The sequence below is a fragment of the Entelurus aequoreus genome, linkage group LG02, assembly GCF_033978785.1.
Source record: "Entelurus aequoreus isolate RoL-2023_Sb linkage group LG02, RoL_Eaeq_v1.1, whole genome shotgun sequence".
NCBI lineage: Eukaryota > Metazoa > Chordata > Actinopteri > Syngnathiformes > Syngnathidae > Entelurus > Entelurus aequoreus.
Window position 1 is genome coordinate 66,655,584 of NC_084732.1, and position 19,653 is coordinate 66,675,236.

Genomic DNA, 19,653 nt, shown 5'->3' on the forward strand with positions numbered 1-19,653 from the left:
CTCCTCCTCCTCCTCCTCCTCCTGGACCACAACAGATGGTGACAACAACAACATTGCATTCGGCGCGGACGCACTACAACACGCCGCGACATCCTGTCCGTACAAGGACCGCAATGCTCCAGGGGCAGCACGGCGTGAGCCTGTGACTCGCCGCACGGCAGCCCCCCCACACGACCACCGGGAAGAAGCTTCTCGCCTGCCTCCGTCGAGCGGGGAAGATGGCCGCTATGAAAATGTTAACCAGCGGAGGGCTCTTCCTGGCGTTCTGTGCGCTGGGGCTGCTCGCCATGGCTATTTGTACCGACTATTGGTACGAGACGGACGCAAGGAGACACCGGGAGAGGTGTAAAAACTACGCCAACAAACGCAACGACCCGGGCTACATCTACATCTCCAACCACAACCTCCCTCTCCAGATGCCTCCTAGGGAGACCGCGGAGGCCCGGCCTCTCCTCAGGGGGAAGCGGCACTTCGTGGCGGCAGCCTCCGCGATGGAGTCCCACTGCAGTCGGCAGTTTAACTCCACCGTGTCGGGCCTTTGGAGGAAGTGTCACCGGGAGGGATTCGACCTGGAGACGGAGGACCTTATTTACAAAGGTAAAGGTGAGCCGAGCTTGTGTTGTCCGACAGGCCCTGAAGCTCACACCTTCTAGCCTGACAACAACACAAAAGCATGGCCAGGCCTGCTCTTCATGTCACCTCCAGACCATCATTTGTGTATTAGTCATTAAGGCTAGTGATTATCATTTTTAAAAATGTGCACAGACTGCAAATAATCATATTGCAAGCAGCACATGAAAGCAATCATAGGCGCCGATCTACCATTCTGCCAGTGGGTGTGTATTAGTGTTGTCCCCAATATTTTGGTACCGGTACCAAAAGTATTTCGGTACTTTTCGGTACTTTTCTAATTAAAGGGGACCACAAAAAATGTCATTATTGGCTTCATTTTAACAAAAAGAATCTTACGGTACATTAAACATGTTTCTTATTGCAATTTTGTCCTAAAATAAAACAGTGAACAAATATAGACAACTTGTCTTTTAGTACTAAGTAAACAAACAAAGACTCCTAATTAGTCTGCTGACTAACATATTGTGTCATTTATCATTCTATTATGTTGTCAAAATTATTAAGGACAAGTGGTAGAAAATGAATTATTCATCTACTTGTTAATTTACTGTTAATATCTGCTTACTTTCTATTTCAACATCTACACTTCTGTTAAAATGTAATAATCACCTATTCTTCTGTTGTTTGATACTTTACATTAGTTTTGGATGATACCACAAATTTGGCTATCGATCCGATGCCAAGTAGTTACAGGATCATACACTTGTCATATTCAAAGTTGTCATGTGTCCAGGGACATATTTCCTGAGTTTATAAACATAATGTACATTTAAAAAAAAACGAAAGAAGATTTTGTGATGTTAAAAAACATCGATGTAATCATAGTAGTAACAACTATATACTCTATCGTAGTTGGTATCATTACAGTGGATGTTAGGTGTAGATCCACTAATGGCGTTTGTTTATATTGTAAGTCCCGGAAGAGTTGGTGCTGCAGGGAATTCTGGGAATTTGTTCTGTAGTGTTTATGTTGTGTTGCAGTGCAACTAAACTATTCTTCCAAAATGTGTTTGTCGTTGTTGTTTAGTGTGGTTTCACTATATGGCACATATTTATGACAGTGTTGGCATTGTTTATACTTCCACCCTTATGCCCTTCATTCGCTCGTGTTCAGTGTGTTCAAAGTCAAAATGATTGCGTTAGTCATGCTTTACAATGAAAATATTGGTTAAGCTTTGTTAATTGTAGACTGTATGATTTGTGACTTTTTAATAATGTAAAACAAACCAAACTGGCCACAAAATTAACAACATCAAGATTAATTTAAAAAAAATTACTTAATTACTTAAGTTTGAAAGTTGCCATCAATCCCACGTGGGTGCTCGGCATTGTGATCGGCGCCTGTGAAAGCAAGTATATGAGGACTTGTTTTTTTTTTTACAAACATTGTTTATTAAAGGCCTACTGAAACCCACTACTACCGACCACGCAGTCTGATAGTTTATATATCAATGATGAAATCTTAACATTGCATCACATGCCAATACGGCCGTGTTAGATTAGTAAAGTGCAATTTTAAATTTCCAGCGAAATATCCTTCTGAAAACGTCTCGGTATGATAACGTTTGCGCGTGACGTCACGGATTGTAGCGGACATTTTCGGACACCATTGTTGCCAGCTATTAAGTCGTCTGTTTTCATCGCAAAATTCCACAGTATTCTGGACATCTGTGTTGGTGAATCTTTTGCAATTTGTTTAATGAACAATGGAGATAGCAAAGAAGAAAGCTGTAGGTGGGAAGCGGTGTATTAGCGGCCGACTGCAGCAACACAAACACGTAGCGGCTACGTCGTAGCCGGTGTTTCATTGTTTACATTCCCGAACGATGACAGTCAAGCTTTACCATTGGCCTGTGGAGAACTGGGACAACAGAGACTCTTACCAGGAGGACTTTGAGTTGGATACGCATGCTTGTGGAGATGGGACAACAGAGACTCTTACCAGGAGGACTTTGAGTTGGATACGCGGTACCGTGAGTACGCAGCTGCGGCTTCCAAACATTTGATCGCTTGCCCGTACATGCGTGCCGCTATGTGCATGTCACGTACGTAACTTTGGGGAAATATATGTGCTGTATGAACTTTGCGGAGGTGAACGGTACTTTGGGCTGTGGGATTGAGTGTGTTGTGCGGGTGTTTGATTTGTATTGGCGGGTTATATAGACGGGAGGGGGGAGGTGTTTGTTATGCGGTATTAATTTGTGGCATATTAAATATAAGTCTGGTTGTGTTGTGGCTAATAGAGTATATATATGTCTTGTGTTTATTTACTGTTTTAGTCATGCCCAGCTGAATATCAGGTCCCACCCGCCTCTCACAGCATCTTCCCTATCTGAATCGCTTCCACTGCCCTCTAGTCCTTCATTCTCACTTTCCTCATCCACAAATCTTTCATCCTGGCCATGATTGTAAACAATGTGCAGATGTGAGGCGCTCCACAACCTGTGACGTCACGCTACTTCCGGTCAGTGTTGGGTTAGTTACTGAAAACCAGTAACTAGTTACAATTACTAGTTACTTTATTTCAAAAGTAACTCAGTTACTAACTCAGTTACTTACACCAAAAAGTAATGCGTTACTGTGAAAAGTAACTATTTAGTTACTTCTTTTTCCCCCCCTTTTTTTAAGGCTCCCATTAATGCCCTTTTAGCCTTCATTTCAGTACTGTTATTGCACTGGAGAATAATACAATCTGTTGATCAACTTGACATGCATTTGCATCACTGAACTCAGAAAGCAATGTGGTCTACATACAACACACAAAGACAAAGATATGTTTCAAAGGGCCAATTTATTTCAGGCCAGAAAAAATTGACAAAACTATTTTAAATAGCTGCAACATAACGGAACTTTAACTTGAACTCTAAGTAGATAGGATCTTTGATCCAAGACACAACTTACATTTAACTAAAATGTTATTTTCTTTGTGCTCGACAAAAGAAAAGTATTGAGAATGTCTCCATGTTAAAAAACTTGACTTCTGGCTTCGCCATGATGTTTTGTTAGTTGTTATGAGAGTAGCGTATGTGTGTGTGTGTGTGTGTGTGTGTGTGTGTGTGTGTGTGGTCCTTTAAGATATGACAGCATGAGAGGTGAGTGACGTCAGTGAGTGAGTGGGCGAGAGAGGTGAGGGAGCGGCGACAGTGAGTGTGTGTAGGTGCTCTAGCTTGGTGGATGGCTGCGTGCAATAAAGTCACAAAGTTGCAACAAACCGCCGGGCTCGTCATTCACCCTCAGCTGTAAAGACCCTCTTCCGGGTAAAGTGAAGGTTGTTAGACCCGAAGTACGGCTCTGGAGGAACGTCTCCCCTGCGGGGAGGCGTGCTTTCTGTGGGTGGGGGAAAGCACGCCTCTTCTTTTCCACCGGAGTGCTCCAATAAAACACACTCAGATCTTCAGTTTCTAGCCGATACTACATACAAATAACGTAAAATAACGCAGTAACGCATCATGCAGTAACGGTAACTGAGTTACTGTATATAAAAAAATAACGCGTTAGATTACTAGTTACCGCAGAAACTAACGGCGTTACAGTAACGCGTTACTTAGTAACGTGTTAGTCCCAACACTGCTTCCGGTACAGGCAAGGCTTTTTTTATCAGCGACCAAAAGTTGCAAACTTTATCGTCGATGTTCTCTACTAAATCCTTTCAGCAAAAATATGGCAATATCGCAAAATGATCAAGTATGACACATAGAATGGATCTGCTATCCCCGTTTAAATAAGAAAATCTCATTTCAGTAGGCCTTTAAGACCCTTGTTTATTGCTGTTAATTGGTTCTGTGCCTGACTCAAGTGAATTAATTTCCCGAAGTACGAATTATTTATTAGAAATCAAATATTTAAATAGCTAGGGCAGGGGTCGGCAACCCAAAATGCTGAAAGAGCCATATTGGACCACAAATCTACCACACATCTAGAAAGAGGTTCCGCAGCCTCCGTAGCCTAACCTCCAGGTTCTGTAACAGCTTCTTCCCTCAGGCCATAAGACTCTTGAACGCATCATAATCCCCCAAAAACGGATTCACTCGCTGGAATATAAAGACAATATAACATACATCCATAAACGTGGATGCATATGCAAAAGTGCAATATATTTATCTGTACAGTAATCTATTTATTTATATGTGCACCTTATTGCTCTTTTATCCTGCACTACAACGAGCTAATGCAACATCATCAATCAATCAATCAATCAATGTTTATTTATATAGCCCTAAATCACAAGTGTCTCAGAGCCCACATAAGGGCAAGGAAAAACTCACCCCAGTGAGACGTCGACATGGATGACTATGAGAAACCTTGGAGAAGACCGCATATGTGGGTGACCCCCCCTCCCTCTAGGGGAGACCGAAAGCAATGAATGTCAAGTGGGTATGACATAATATTGTGAGAGTCCAGTCCATAGTGGATCTAACATAAGAGTGAGAGTCCAGTCCATACAAACAAAATGGTGTTCTTATCTGTACTGTAAAGTTCAATTTGAATGACAATAAAAGGAAGTCTTAGTCTAAGTCTAAGTCCAAATACAAAAAAGTAATCGGTCTGGAGCTGCAAAAAATTCAAATACTTATTTAAGTGTTATAATGATGGCAACACATGATGTAAGTGGCTAATTAGCTATATTAGCCTACTATTAAAGTGAATATGTGTTGCAGATATTTTTTTATGTGTTGCAAATATTCGTTGAAAGAAATGTTGAAATGTAATATGTGTACACATTTTTACATAATTACATCACACAATGATTCTACACATTTTTACAACATTGGAAAACATGAGTAAAACTTCTCAGAGGGTGAGATAACTCCTGGAAATGACTGTCTTAGAATGGCCAAAGGTAAAGATGTGTGTGTTCAAGTTGAAGGAAACGGCAGGCTGTCTTATTCTAATGGATTTATTACAATCTTTGCAAGCTGGGTAACGTTTGCTATGGTCTGGAACAACATGGCACGCAAACAACTATCATAAATGCAGCCAATATTACATACGGTTAATGTGTCATGAAACAAAAATAAACTAAATACACAGAGGACATAAGTAAAGGAAAATAAATGAGCTCAAATATACCTACAAACTAGGCATGCAATACGTAAACACAGCTAGCCTAAATAGCATGTTAGCATGGATTAGCTTGCAGTCATGCAGTGACCATATACGCCTGATTAGCACTCCAAACAAGTCAATAACATCAACAAAGCTCACCTTTGTGCATTCACACACAGCATAAAATGTTTGGTGGACAAAATGAGACAAATAAGTACTGGCATAAAACACATACTTTTCTGTGGCAGCGTCGGAGAAAGTTGTACATTTAAACAGACTGTTGAGTCACAGTCCACACAACGGTGAGTTCAGGCCTGTTGAAATTAGTAGGACAAAACGGCGCTCACCAAATACTCTCATTAGTGAAGCACATACATATTAGACAGTGGGCTTTCTAACAATTAGGAAGGTTTGTGTCGTGTTTGTCCTCCTTAAGAAACCATATTAAACATTTTTCACCTCCTTTTTTTCCATTTCCATACATTTTTGAAAAAAGCTCCATGGAGCCACCGGGGCGCCGCTAAAGAGCCGCATGTAGTTGCTGACCCCCCCCGTGCTAGGGCATAAACAACTTTTAATGACCTTCTGTGAACCACATTTTTTAACATTGCAAGAGTCCTCGAGACCAGGAGTTCTTAACATTTTTGACCTCGGAGCCCAACTTTTCCACTCAAATATTAACACTAAGTTAGTAATCTTACTCTTGATTTTAATCATATTCAATAATTATATCTAACTTATCGAATGATATGAATCCATATGTTAATCACAAAGATTTTTATTTATGTAACACTTAAATCTTAGTCCTAGGTCAGGCTGATTAGGAAAATAACTACTAACCAAATATACTGCATAAGAATGGACTCAAAACTAACTAATAAAATAAATGTACATACAATTATGTTGTGCTAGTAAAAATAAACAACATTTATATTTATAATGAATATGTTTCTTAATGTCCTCACTGGACACGTTTCCAGTGAGAGTTGGACTCCGCCAAGGCTGCCCTTTGTCACCGATTCTGTTCATAACTTTTATGGACAGAATTTCTAGGCGCAGTCAAGGCGTTGAGGGGATCTGGTTTGGTGGCTGCAGGATTAGGTCTCTGCTTTTTGCAGATGATGTGGTGCTGATGGCTTCATCTGGCCAGGATCTTCAGCTCTCGCTGGATCGGTTCGCAGCTGAGTGTGAAGCGACTGGGATGAGAATCAGCACCTCCAAGTCCGAATCCATGGTTCTCGCCCGGAAAAGGGTGGAGTGCCATCTCCGGGTTGTGGAGGAGACCCTGCCCCAAGTGGAGGAGTTCAAGTACCTCGGAGTCTTGTTCACGAGTGAGGGAAGAGTGGATCGTGAGATCGACAGGCGGATCGGTGCGGCGTCTTCAGTAATGCGGACGCTGTATCGATCCGTTGTGGTGAAGAAGGAGCTGAGCCGGAAGGCAAAGCTCTCAATTTACGATCTACGTTCCCATCCTCACCTATGGTCATGAGCTTTGGGTTATGACCGAAAGGACAAGATCACGGGTACAAGCGGCCGAAATGAGTTTCCTCCGCCGGGTGGCGGGGCTCTTCACCAATTTAGTCAATCAATCAATCAATCAATGTTTATTTATATAGCCCTAAATCACAAGTGTCTCAAAGGGCTGCACAAGCCACAACGACATCCTCGGTACAGAGCCAGTCATAATTATTGCGCTAAAGAAACTTCTCAATTACTTTAGTTCCAAACTTTTTCGATTTGTTTGATATCTGTGTTGGCCCTGCGATGAGGTGGCGACTTGTCCAGGGTGTACCCCGCCTTCCGCCCATGTGTAGCTGGGAAAGGCTCCAGCACCCCCGCTACCCCAAAAGGGACAAGCGGTAGAAATGGATGGATGGATGATATTGTCATTACTGCCACTAGTGGTGGAAAAGTGTACTACAACTGAGTGCTGCTGCGGCCCATCCAGACCAGAGCTGAGAAACAGATATTTTTTGGCGGCCCTCTATGGGGCTTTTACGGCCCAAAAATGGGCCCTGGCCATATACTTGAGAAACACTGCTCTAGACCACGGGTTCTTAACTAAATTCTACCAAGGTTTTTTCCTTAAAAAAAACGAGTAACTTCATAAAAAACTCTTAAAAAAGAAATATAGCAACGAGCCAGTCTTTTGAACGGCTATTGCAAAGGAACGACTCTTCAAGATGTGGCTCCCTTGAGAGAGTGATAAATCTTATCTCAACCACATAGTCACCTTTTACACCCATTTGATCCAATATAGTAATGCTGCCTGAGGCCAAGCAATCAATGGCCATAATACTTATTGGTTTAGTCTCATCTTGTCAGGCTTGGACAAAGGAAGGGACTCAGATGCAGGGATGGGGGTTCTATATAAAGCTTTTATTTTGAAAAACTCTAACCTCCAGAGCAGAGAATATTCAATCACTATGAGGTACAAAAACAGATAGCGAAAAACGTTTCCAAAAAGGGAAAAACCGAAAATCACTCCAAAAGGAGGAATTACAAAAAATAAGACGAATTATAATTAGCACCGGATCTGCTATAAAAACTTTTAACAAAAAGCGCTCCAACAGGAGGAAGAAAATAAGGACTATCAAACTTACTACACTAAATCTTATTCTAATAAATATAAACAAAAAATCACTCAAAAACTTTGAGGAAGGAAGATCATTAAGGAAAAAATTATAACTCACCACTGCGGTTGAAAAAGGCTAAATAACAAAAGTCGCTCAGAGGGAGGAAAAAGTTAACTCAAAATTACAGCTTGAACAATAGTGGATACACGGACTTAGTCGTGGGACGAGACAAGGCATGAACATGAACGTGGACGTGGACGCAAGACAGGCACGAAAGTTCGAGACAATCTGGCACAGAACAAGGGGAGGCATGGGCTTATATGGAACATGAGGGTAATGGGAAACAGGTGGAAACAATCAAGGGTCAGGGATGACGTCAGACTGGTGACACAAGAGGAAGGGCCCGTGATCTGAAACAAGAGGAGTTGCTTTTCAAAATAAAACATGCAAATCACAAGACAGAAAAAACCAAGACAAGACTCTCCTCACCGCGGTCTGACAGTACCCCTCCCTTTAGGGCTGACACCTGACGGCCCAGATTGTCCGGGATGGTCTCTATGGAAATCCTCAATGAGGGTGGAGTCCTCTATATGCAGAGAAGGCACCCACTGTCTCTCCTCCGGTCCGTACCCTTCCCATTCCACCAGGTACTGTCTGCCCCGGCCCCTGCTGCGAACTGCTAACAACTTCTTTACTTTGTAAACAGGACCGCCCTCAATCATCTCGGGTGGTGGAGGGGACGTGGTGGCTGGAACCAGCGGGCTTACTTTAACGGGTTTCACTCGACTGACGTGGAAGGTTGGGTATACACGCAGGGACCGGGGCAGACGGAGTCGTACAGCAGAGGGTCCGATGACTCTGGTGATAGGGTACGGACCTATGAATGGTGGTGCTAACTTTTTGGACGGTACTTTGAGCCACATGTCTTTGGTCGAGAGCCATACTCTATGCCCTGGCTGATATGCAGGAGCGGGTCTCCTCTTGCGATCTGCTGTCTTCTTCATCCGGTCTCTTTGTCGGATAAGCACCTGACGAGCTGCTGCCCAGATGCGTCGGCAACGTCGGACCAGGGCATGTGCCGAGGGGACCGATACTTCCGGCTCATTGTCTGGAAAGACTGGAGGTTGGAAACCATAAGCACTTTTGAACGGAGAGAACCCTGTGGCCGATGTAGGTAGTGAATTGTGTGCATACTCAACCCAGACCAGGTGTTTGCTCCATGTAGAAGGATTCTGGGACACCAGGCACCGGAGGTTGGTTTCCAGTAGCTGGTTGAGGCGTTCGGTCTGGCCGTTGGCCTCCGGGTGATAGCCTGAGGTCAGGCTGGCCTTAGCTCCTATGAGTCTGCAGAAATCCCTCCAAAACCGTGATACAAACTGGGGCCCCCGGTCAGAGACAATGTCTTTCCGGAAGCCGTGAATCTTGAACACATTGTCCATCATGATTTCTGCCGTCTCCTTGGCGGAGGGCAGCTTAGGCAAGGCAATGAATCTCACCATTTTGGTGAAACGGTCCACCACTGTTAGGATGGTGGTGTTACCTTGAGAGACCGGGAGCCCCGTGACGAAGTCCATGGAGATGTCGGACCACGGTCTGGAGGGAATAGGTAGGGGCTGCAATAGACCCATACGAGACCCGGATGATGTCTTGTTCCGGGCGCAGACCGAACATGCCTCCACATACTCCCGAACCTCCGGCTCCATGGATGGCCACCAAAATCGCCGGGAGATGGCGAACATCGTTCTCCGAACTCCCGGGTGGCATGAAAGCAGGGAGGTGTGAGCCCAATGGATCACCTGTGAGCGCAACCCAGTCGGAACAAACAAGCGATTACCTGGGCACCCACTAGGTGGCGGGGTTCCACCATTTGTCTGCTTCACCTTATCTTCTATTTGCCAGGTAACAACTCCAACCACACGGGACAGTGGAAGGATAGATTCTGGTTCCTTGGCAACAAGCTCGGGGTCGAAGCGTCGAGAAAGGATGTATGGCTTGACGTTTTGGGACCCCGGCCTGTAAGAGAGAGAGAAAAAGAAGCGGTTAAAAAAGAGTGCCCACCTGGCCTGGCGAGAATTGAGTCTTTTAGCCTTCTTTATGTACTCTAGATTTTTATGGTCTGTCCAGAAAATGAACGGAAGATCGGCCCCCTCAAGCCAGTGTCTCCACTCTTCAAGGGCGAGTTTAACCGCCAACAGCTCACGGTTGTCGACGTCATAGTTCCTCTCTGCTTTGGATAGACGTTTAGATAGGAAGGCACAGGGATGCAACTTGCCATCCTTCTCTGACCGTTGGGATAGGACGGCTCCGAGTCCTTCGTTGGAGGCATCCACCTCTACCACAAACTGGCATTGCGGGTCTGGCATGGTGAGAATAGGAGCCGAAGTGAAACGCTGTTTGAGGTTCTGGAATGCACTTTCAGCTTCTGGAGTCCATCGGAATTGTACCTGAGTGGAAGTGAGGGCATGGAGAGGAGCCGCTATAGCGCTAAACCCTCTTATAAACCGCCTATAGAAGTTAGCAAACCCTAGGAACTGCTGAACCCTTTTACGGCTATCAGGAGTGGGCCAGTCGGTAACTGCACTAATCTTAGCCGGGTCCATCTGGACCCTTCCCGGAGCTACTATAAAACCCAAAAAAGAAATAGTGTTAACATGAAACTCACTTTTTTCTGCTTTGACATATAACTGGTTTTCCAATAGTCTTTTAAGGACCCTAGTCATGTGCACTTGGTGGGTCTCAATGTCTGGTGAATAAATTAAAATGTCATCTAGGTGTACATACACAAATTGATCAAGGAAGTCTCTGATTACATCATTTATCATAGTTTGAAAAACGGCGGGTGCGTTTGTGAGTCCGAATGGCATGACAAGATATTCATAGTGTCCACTGGGAGTATTAAATCCAGTTTTCCACTCATCCCCCTCCCTTATACGGATCAAGTGATAGGCATTACGAAGATCGAGTTTAGTAAATACCTTAGCTTGTTGAAGTTGGTCGAATACTGATGTCATGAGAGGGAGGGGGTACTGGTTCTTTATGGTGATGTCGTTGAGTGGACTGTAATCGATGCATGGTCTCAAGGATCCATCCTTTTTGCCCACAAAGAAGAATCCGGCACCCGCTGGTGATGAGGAGGGGCGGATCAGCCCCGCTTTTAATGAGGCTGTTAGGCGTTCCTTCATGGCCGCCCTCTCTGGACCGGAAACAGAATACAGGCGACCTTTGGGTATGGTGGACCCTGAGATCAAGTCAATGGCGCAGTCGTATGGACGGTGCGGAGGATGAGACATGGCTTTGGTTTTACTGAAGACTTCTCGTAGCTGGTGGTAGCATGGGGGTACAGAGTTCAGGTCCGGGTACTCAGATTCTGTGGTGGGGTTTGCAGAAAACAGGTTGAGTTGAAACAGTCATTAATACAGTCATTTCCCCATGCTTTAATTTCACCTGTCCTCCAGTCTATCTGGGGGTTGTGTTGAATCAGCCATGGTAGTCCCAAAATCAAAGTGTGTGCACATTTTTTCTCATGGTTTTTTATATATATGCAGATGGGTTCTGTGGCGTGGGTAATTGCAAACAATTCCTTCCCATCAAGAGCTTTCGCTCTAATGGGTCGAGCTAATGGTTCAGATTTGATCCCTAATTTTGCAGCTAAAGACCAGTCCATCAAACTCTCGTCTGCCCGTGAGTCAATAAGCGCCCCAATGTTTGTGACTGTGTGATGTTTTACCTGAATCCTGGTGAGGGTGCGCCTAATGGGAGTAGTAGTAATTTGTTGACTCACTCCGATGGGTCGTTTTTTTGGACAGGTGGCGACGAGGTGGCCCGGCTCCCCGCAGTAGAAACACCTTCCTTCTAGCTGTCGTCTCTGGCGTTCCTCCTGTGTCAGCCGCGCTCTCCCCAGCTGCATGGGATCCTCACCTTCCGCCAGGGGGCTGGGGCGACTTTACTCGGATGAAGCAGTGTAGAAATCCGGTCCGTGTTGCGTCTGATAATGTGCCGCTCCTCCCGTAGTGGTGGTTCGTACGCCCCGATGTCGTCTGAGCTGCGTAAGTCGGTTGTCGGTACGAATGGCGAGCGCAATGAGCTCGTCCAACCCAGCAGGTAAGTCTAGTGGAACAAGTAGATCTTGAATAGGTACGGCCAGTCCTTTCAAAAAAGTGTCATAAAGAGCAGTGGAGTTCCACCCGCTCTCTGCCGCTAGCGTGCGGAATCGGATGGCATAGTCACAAACCGAGTCTCGACCTTGCCTCAGTCTGCTCAACTCCTGTGCCTTCTCTCGGTTATCGGTGACAGGATCAAACGTCATTCGTAGTGCCGTCTGGAAATCTGTGAGTGAGTTGCAGATGGCTGAACCTCTGCCCCATTCGGCGGAAGCCCAGGCCTTGGCTCTACCCGTCAAGTGGGAGATCATAAAGGCCATCTTCGCTCGTTCAGTGGGGAAGGCGTGAGGATTAAATTCAAAATGGATTGAACAGTCTATCATGAATGCTTTGCTTTGTCCTGTTTCACCTGAGTAGGATGCTGGAGGTGCCAATTTACTTCCGGCCCCGGCGAATGACGTAGGCGGTGGGTGGGCAGGTACGGGTGCCGATGCGGCGGATTGAGGAAGTCGCAGGGCCATCTCCTGCAGCTGGGTGGTTAGTCGGGCCATATGCTCGGCCATCGCCGTCTGGAAATCCTCTTGGCGTGAGAGGCGGGTTTCCTGATCCTGGATGGCGGCGGAAAATTGTCCTTTCTCTGCTGAGTCCATACTGGCCAGATTGTAATGTCAGGCTTGGACAAAGGAAGGGACTCAGATGCAGAGATGGGGGTTTTAAATAAAGCTTTTATTTTGAAAAACTCTAACCTCCAGAGCAGAGAATATTCAATCACTATGAGGTACAAAAACAGACAGCGAAAAACGTTTCCAAAAAGGGAAAAACCGAAAATCACTCCAAAAGGGTCAGGGATGACGTCAGACTGGTGACACAAGAGGAAGGGCCCGTGATCTGAAACAAGAGGAGTTGCTTTTCAAAATAAAACATGCAAATCACAAGACAGAAAAAACCAAGACAAGATTCTCCTCACCGCGGTGTGACACATCTAGTGGCCAATACTACTCTAGTATTATTAATTATAGTTAATTTAGCCGTTTGTATTTGTTGTTTTGGTTGTCAACATTTTTGCTTAAAACCCCCAAACATGTTGACAACCAAAACAACTGCGATGCAGTGATGTGCCAACTTCAATGTGCGATTTGACAAGAGACGACTGTAAGACTGTAAGTTCTTTGCATTTGATATTTTTTGGCCCGGTCAAATCAAACCAGTAACATGGAGCAAAAGGGCACAATGTAAAGAGAACGGAAAGGTTGTTACTAATAACAAAGTTTTCTAAAAAAATAAAATTAATTATATATATATATATATTTATACTGTATATATATACACATATATAAATGGTAAATGGGTTGTACTTATATAGCGCTTTTCTATCTTTTTTTAAGGAACTCAAAGCGCTTTGACACTATTTCCACATTGACCCATTTACACACACATTCACACACTGATGGCAGGAGATGCCATGCAAGGCGCTAACCAGGACCCATCAGGAGCAAGGGTGAAGTGTCTTGCTCAAGGACACAACGGACGTGACTAGGATGATAGAAGGTGGGGATTGAACCAGTAACCCTCATATTGCTGGCATGGCCACTCTCCCAACTTCGCCACGCCGTCCCAACTATGTATATATATATATATATATTAAAAGAAATATATACATATATATATATATATATATATATATATATATATATATATATATATATATATATATATATATATATATATATATATATATATATATATATATACAGTGCTCAATAGGGTAGAGCGGAATATACGTTAGGCCAGGAAAAAACACAGAGGCTATTTCATCCCTACAAGCCTGTTTTGCATATATAATACATCAATTTTATATAAATCCTCTGACGAGCAGAGAAACCTGCGAAACAGGCTTGTAGGGATGAAATAGCCTCTGTGTTTTTCCTGACCTAACGTATGAATATATATATATATATATATATATATATATATATATATATATATATATATATATATATATATATATAATTCTTTTTTTTAATATATATATCATTTTTGTATACAACACCTTGCGACCAAACATACTCTCTCCCTGTCTGGCCAAACATTGCATGTAACAAACTAGTCTGTTTGCCTGTGTATCGTTTTTCGGAATCATGTGCCCAAACAAAGAATCCCACGCTTTGGAGACTTAGCCGCGGTGCTTTTTATTTCTTATGTATTAAAACCCCCCCGGCATGTTTTTATTTTAGTTGTTAAAGTAAAAAGAAAGCTCTGTTTTCACAAAATACAGTGTAGTAGCAGTGCTGCACCCCATCCCAAACATTGTATTTACTTTGGGCTTGTTAGCCATGTTTGGTTTAAATGTGCAGTGTCTACTCTCGATATTTACATCTTCATAACACTACCAGCAACTGCCAATGTGCTTACTCACTGTACTGCGCCCAAGCAGGAATAAAATGTAAACAGGAAGGAAAAACAGCACTACATCTGCCACCTGTCCGTTGACACAAACACAACATGTTGGAAAAAGGTCAATGGGTCACAAAGACATGCAACAGCAAAAATAATGACCAACCCATTTTCAGCAGGATAAGCGCGTGCTGACTCAAAGTACATGTAGCATGTCACAGATACGGCCTTTTGTTCATATCATGATATTCATTATTCAAATTGCCACCCCTAATTATCTACAGATGCTTATCTGCATTCAGAACAAAGTGCCGTGTTTTTCACAGGACTGCAATGAATATTTGCAGCATACTTATTCAATATACTTTGAATATTTGGTCATGACACATTTGAAAGCAAATCAGTAAAGCAAAACAAATATGTTAATAACTACAAATGTACTTTCTTTTGTCACTTATTTGTGTGTGTTTTTATTGTTATCACTTTTAGATGAGGGAAGGTGCACACAGCAGCACCAGGTGCTTGTTGAGAAGACCCAGCAGGGTTTCCCCTAGACTGCCAAGATACTTGTAACAGTAGGGGCGGGGGCGACGGGGGACCATGATGTAATCGTATAATTTACTTTGATGATATGATTATCTTTAAAAAAAGCTCAAAAAAATGTATACATACTAGGGCTGTCAAAGTTAACGCGATAATAACGCGTTAAATCTCAATAACGGCACTAATTTTGACCCGTAGCGGGGGAACTTGCTGCAGTTCACTTGCTATTGATAAGCCACAAACGAGCAGAAATGGACAAAGGAAAGTCGTCTACCTCATGGAAATATCAGGTTTAAGGTGTTCTCCCGACAAGAAAGGACTATTTTTCGCCGTGAGAAGAGGTGACATCCCTGAAGTAAATGCCTGCTGCGCACATAGTTCAAGTGGGTGGTGCTTCACTTCCGTGTTCAGATTACAATTAAGGTGCAGTGATACATAACATTTAGATTGTTACTGTGACTGATTTAGTAAGTGAGATGACATAAAAGTGAAATGAAAGACGGTCGGCAGGAGGTCGAGCATAGACTTTTTTTTATTACAAACAGTCGGTCCAACACCAAAACATGTCAAGACACTTTCTCAAACCAATCACACAATCAATTAATCAATCAAGCTTTATTGCAGACTCCAATGTCCATGTAGACATACGATCACATACAGTACATAAAACAAACAAACAAAAAAATACAGTATAAAAGGCAATATCGCATAACATTAAAAACAGTGCTTGTGCATATTCAGTCAAAGGCATCTAATAAATAAATAAAAGCAACAATACAAATTAAAAAAAACATATATATGTACTTTAAAAATGCGTCTACACATTCTATAAGAGGCACAGATACCAGTGTTTCCATATTTACGATTGGTACCTAACAGAACTACTCCTAGGATTGGCTATCTGTATAATAAGATCATTCTCGGACCCCTGCAGTCTACATATAAATTTAAACAACAGTTTTCTCAGTCTTCAAAATAAAAGTGCTACTCTGTACATCCGGTTTAACTGCATTTACAAAATGAAAATGTCTTGCATTACGATCATGCTTTGTCACGAGGGGTGGGCACCGGATCCCATACTTTTTTTTTTTGACAAGTGGTGAGTACTTGCTTGCACTTGTGAGGAAAACAGCCGATTTCGAAGCGGACATGCTCTTGGTAATCTTGCAACCCATCAATGTTTTATGAAAAAAACCCAACCATGTCAAATAGAAAACGCTTTAAAATGTGGCTTGTCTTTTCCAAATGCGATGTCGATGCAGATTACGCTCGCTGCTTTTGGCGGGAATACTTCCAATCTGAGGAAGCACCACGTAAAGCAACAGGATTTTTCTCATGGCTGAAGAGTGCAGCCAAGTTAGATGCATGGCTGCAACTCTTGCATTTGGCACCATTAGCGACTTGGCTGCAGCCAACAACACGGGGGAAGACATGGCGATAATATTTGTTGACGATCATCATCCTCTACGTCTGCTCCAGGTCAAAAGCCTACTGCAGGGGTCCCCAAACGCTGTCGGTATAATAACGTTGTCGTGTCAGCCAGGTGCCGCCCCGCCCTAAATGGAGAACACGCGCTCTAGGGCTTCACGATCAGTGGGGGGGGGCCCGTTTTGCGTGAAGAAGCACATTAAAATGTAAATTAATGAATGACAAGGCGCTTCATATAACATTTTAACCCAAACATATTCCTGGCCACGTCATACACTGTTTTGATTGATTGAGACTTTTATTAGTAGATTGCACAGTACAGTACATATTTCGTACAATTGACAACTAAATGGTAACACCCGAATACGTTTTTCAACTTGTTTAAGTCGGGGTCCACTTAAATCAATTCATGGTACAAATATATACTATCATCATAATGCAGTCATCACACAAGTTAATCATCAGAGTATGAACATTGAATTATTTACATTATTTACAATCCGGGGTGTGGGATGTGGAGGGGTGGGGGGTTAGGTTTGGTTGATATCAACAATTGCATCATCAGAGAAATGGACATTGAAACAGTGTAGGTCTGACTTGGTGGGATATGTACAGCAAGTAGTGGACATAGAGAGATCAGAAAGCATAAGAACAAGTATATACATTTGATTATTTACATTTGATTATTTACAATTCGGGGAGGTGGGATGTGGAAGGGGGTGGGTGTTAGTTTAGGGTTGCAGTTGCCTGGAGGTGTTGTTTTAGTGCGGTTTTGAAGGAGGATAGAGATGCACTTTCTTTTACACCTGTTGGGAGGGCATTCCATATTTATGTGGCATAGAAGGAGAATGAGTTAAGACCTTTGTTAGTTCAGAGTCTGGGTTTAACGTGGTTAGTGGAGCTCCCCCTGGTGTTGTGGTTATGGCGGTCATTTACGTTATGGAAGTAGTTTGACATGGACTTCAGAACCAGGGAGGTGTAGCGGATTAGAATATGAAGACAAATGTTCTGCCCTCAATTACGGTAGGCGTATGGCGGGCGTCATTAGTACTTACTTTGCAAAGAAGAAGGTCTTGTGTTCGAATTCCGGTCGTGGTACAAAAAATGGTATTGTTTTTTAACTTATGTTTTAATGCTGTTAAAATGGTTTAGTACGCTAAATTTCAGCATAAAATTCAAAAATGGACTGTTACAAAATTATGCTGATTGTCAAAGATGTTAGATAATATAACATGTGATAGTTCTACCTCAATGAAAGCTTGTATTATTCATATGGTGCTGGGATACCCACAATTTCAGCCTTTCTTTCAGCCTTTCAAAGCCTCTCTTGGACAGCCAATTTTTGACCTCCATACTTGTCAAATCCTAAGTACCTGAAGCCATAGTAGTTTTTGCTTTTGTTTAGTTATTGTGCACTAACTACTTTATTTTGTTTGAAAACATGTATATAACAATACATACCACAAATTTAATCTGATTTACAACACTAGCAAATTTGATGATAAAATGCTAAAAATACCAATATGAACGCTAAACAACATTTTTTAGATCTTGTTTCTGGACCAGAGTACCAAACACAAGTGTTGACATATCTTAATTGACCTGAGAGGCTTGACAGTCACAAAGTTAGTACACCAACAGTGTACCAACCGATAAGACGTTTGATTGTAGCTGCAAATCATAAGGATATAACTGGTGTAGGGGAATCAAAACATTTTTGTGAAACATGGAATTGTTGGTATAAAATGAAAAAGTCATAAACTGCTTATTGCAAATGACACTCTGTATTGTTACTGTTCATAAAGAAGAGTTCATATTCCTTAGGCTCTTACTGTGTAATAATGTGGTTTGTCTCTTACAATAATGGCTCAAAAACACACTTGAAGTCAAAAAAACAAACACATTCTCTTGTTGTCAGTGGCAGCCTTGAAAAGCATGAAGTAAAAAAGCTGACAACCTAAGTTGTTAATATTACTAGACGACTCCCAGAAAGAAGCAAAGCAAAGTCTGGCAGTAGAGCTTAGCTTTTTAAAAAAAACGCTGACAATCATTTTGGGAGCTAAAAGACAAACTATAAAGCTTACGCGTCAGTTATTATCTCCTTAGAAAGTACAACACTTTTCAACCAACTTGAGATTAATGTACAATCCTACAGAGTTGTACTTCATTTTTGCACTTTTTATCTTCCTGAATTCAGGACTCACTCATGTTCCCATGTTCATGTGTATATTTGTACTTTCTTTCACCAGGGATCATTCAAAGATGTACCCCAGTAAAGTATCACTACACTTCGTCCATCCTTCCACGAAACTTGTCTGTAAACATCACGAAGACCATACGACAGGATGAGTGGCATGCACTTCGTAAGTAACAACATGTTTCTTCTCGTACTATGGAGTTGTTGAGTTGTCTGTTGATTCATAGAGGGGTTTTTCCCCATCAACAGTTTATGATTTTGTTTTGTTGTAGTTTGTTTTCTAGTTCGGTCACTGATGATGTGGCCAGTGGTTGATTTGCGAATGGTTGTCTGTCTCTATGCTGTGATTGATTGGCTACCAATCCAGTTCAGTCTACCTTTTATCCAAAAAACAGCTCCCAGGGACACTGTCAAGATAAGCATTAGAAATTAATGAACAGATGGATAGTTTGGACTTTGAGCACGAACCGAAGAAAGATATACTTCTTTAAAGGCCTACTGAAAAGATTTTTTTTTATTTAAACGGGGATAGCAGATCCATTCTATGTGTCATACTTAATCATTTCGCGATATTGCCATATTTTTGCTGAAAGGATTTAGTAGAGAACATCGACATTGGTCGCTGATAAAAAAAGCCTTACCTGTACCGGAAGTAGCGTGACGTCGCAGGTTGAAAGGCTCCTCACATTTCCCCATTGTTTACAATGCAGCGAGAGCGATTCGGACCGAGAAAGCG

At 42.6% G+C, this 19,653-nt stretch overlaps 1 protein-coding gene across 1 annotated transcript in view; it reads left to right on the plus strand.

The window, feature by feature from the left end:
• tmem276b (transmembrane protein 276b) overlaps positions 1 to 19,653 on the plus strand; it is a 43,947-nt gene continuing 24,294 nt past the window's right edge. Inside the window, exons 1-2 of the mRNA XM_062030926.1 lie at positions 1 to 597; positions 18,970 to 19,083. Of these exons, the coding sequence (XP_061886910.1) occupies positions 219 to 597; positions 18,970 to 19,083 (493 nt within the window). The 5' untranslated portion in view covers positions 1 to 218. The remainder of the gene's footprint in view (positions 598 to 18,969; positions 19,084 to 19,653) is intronic.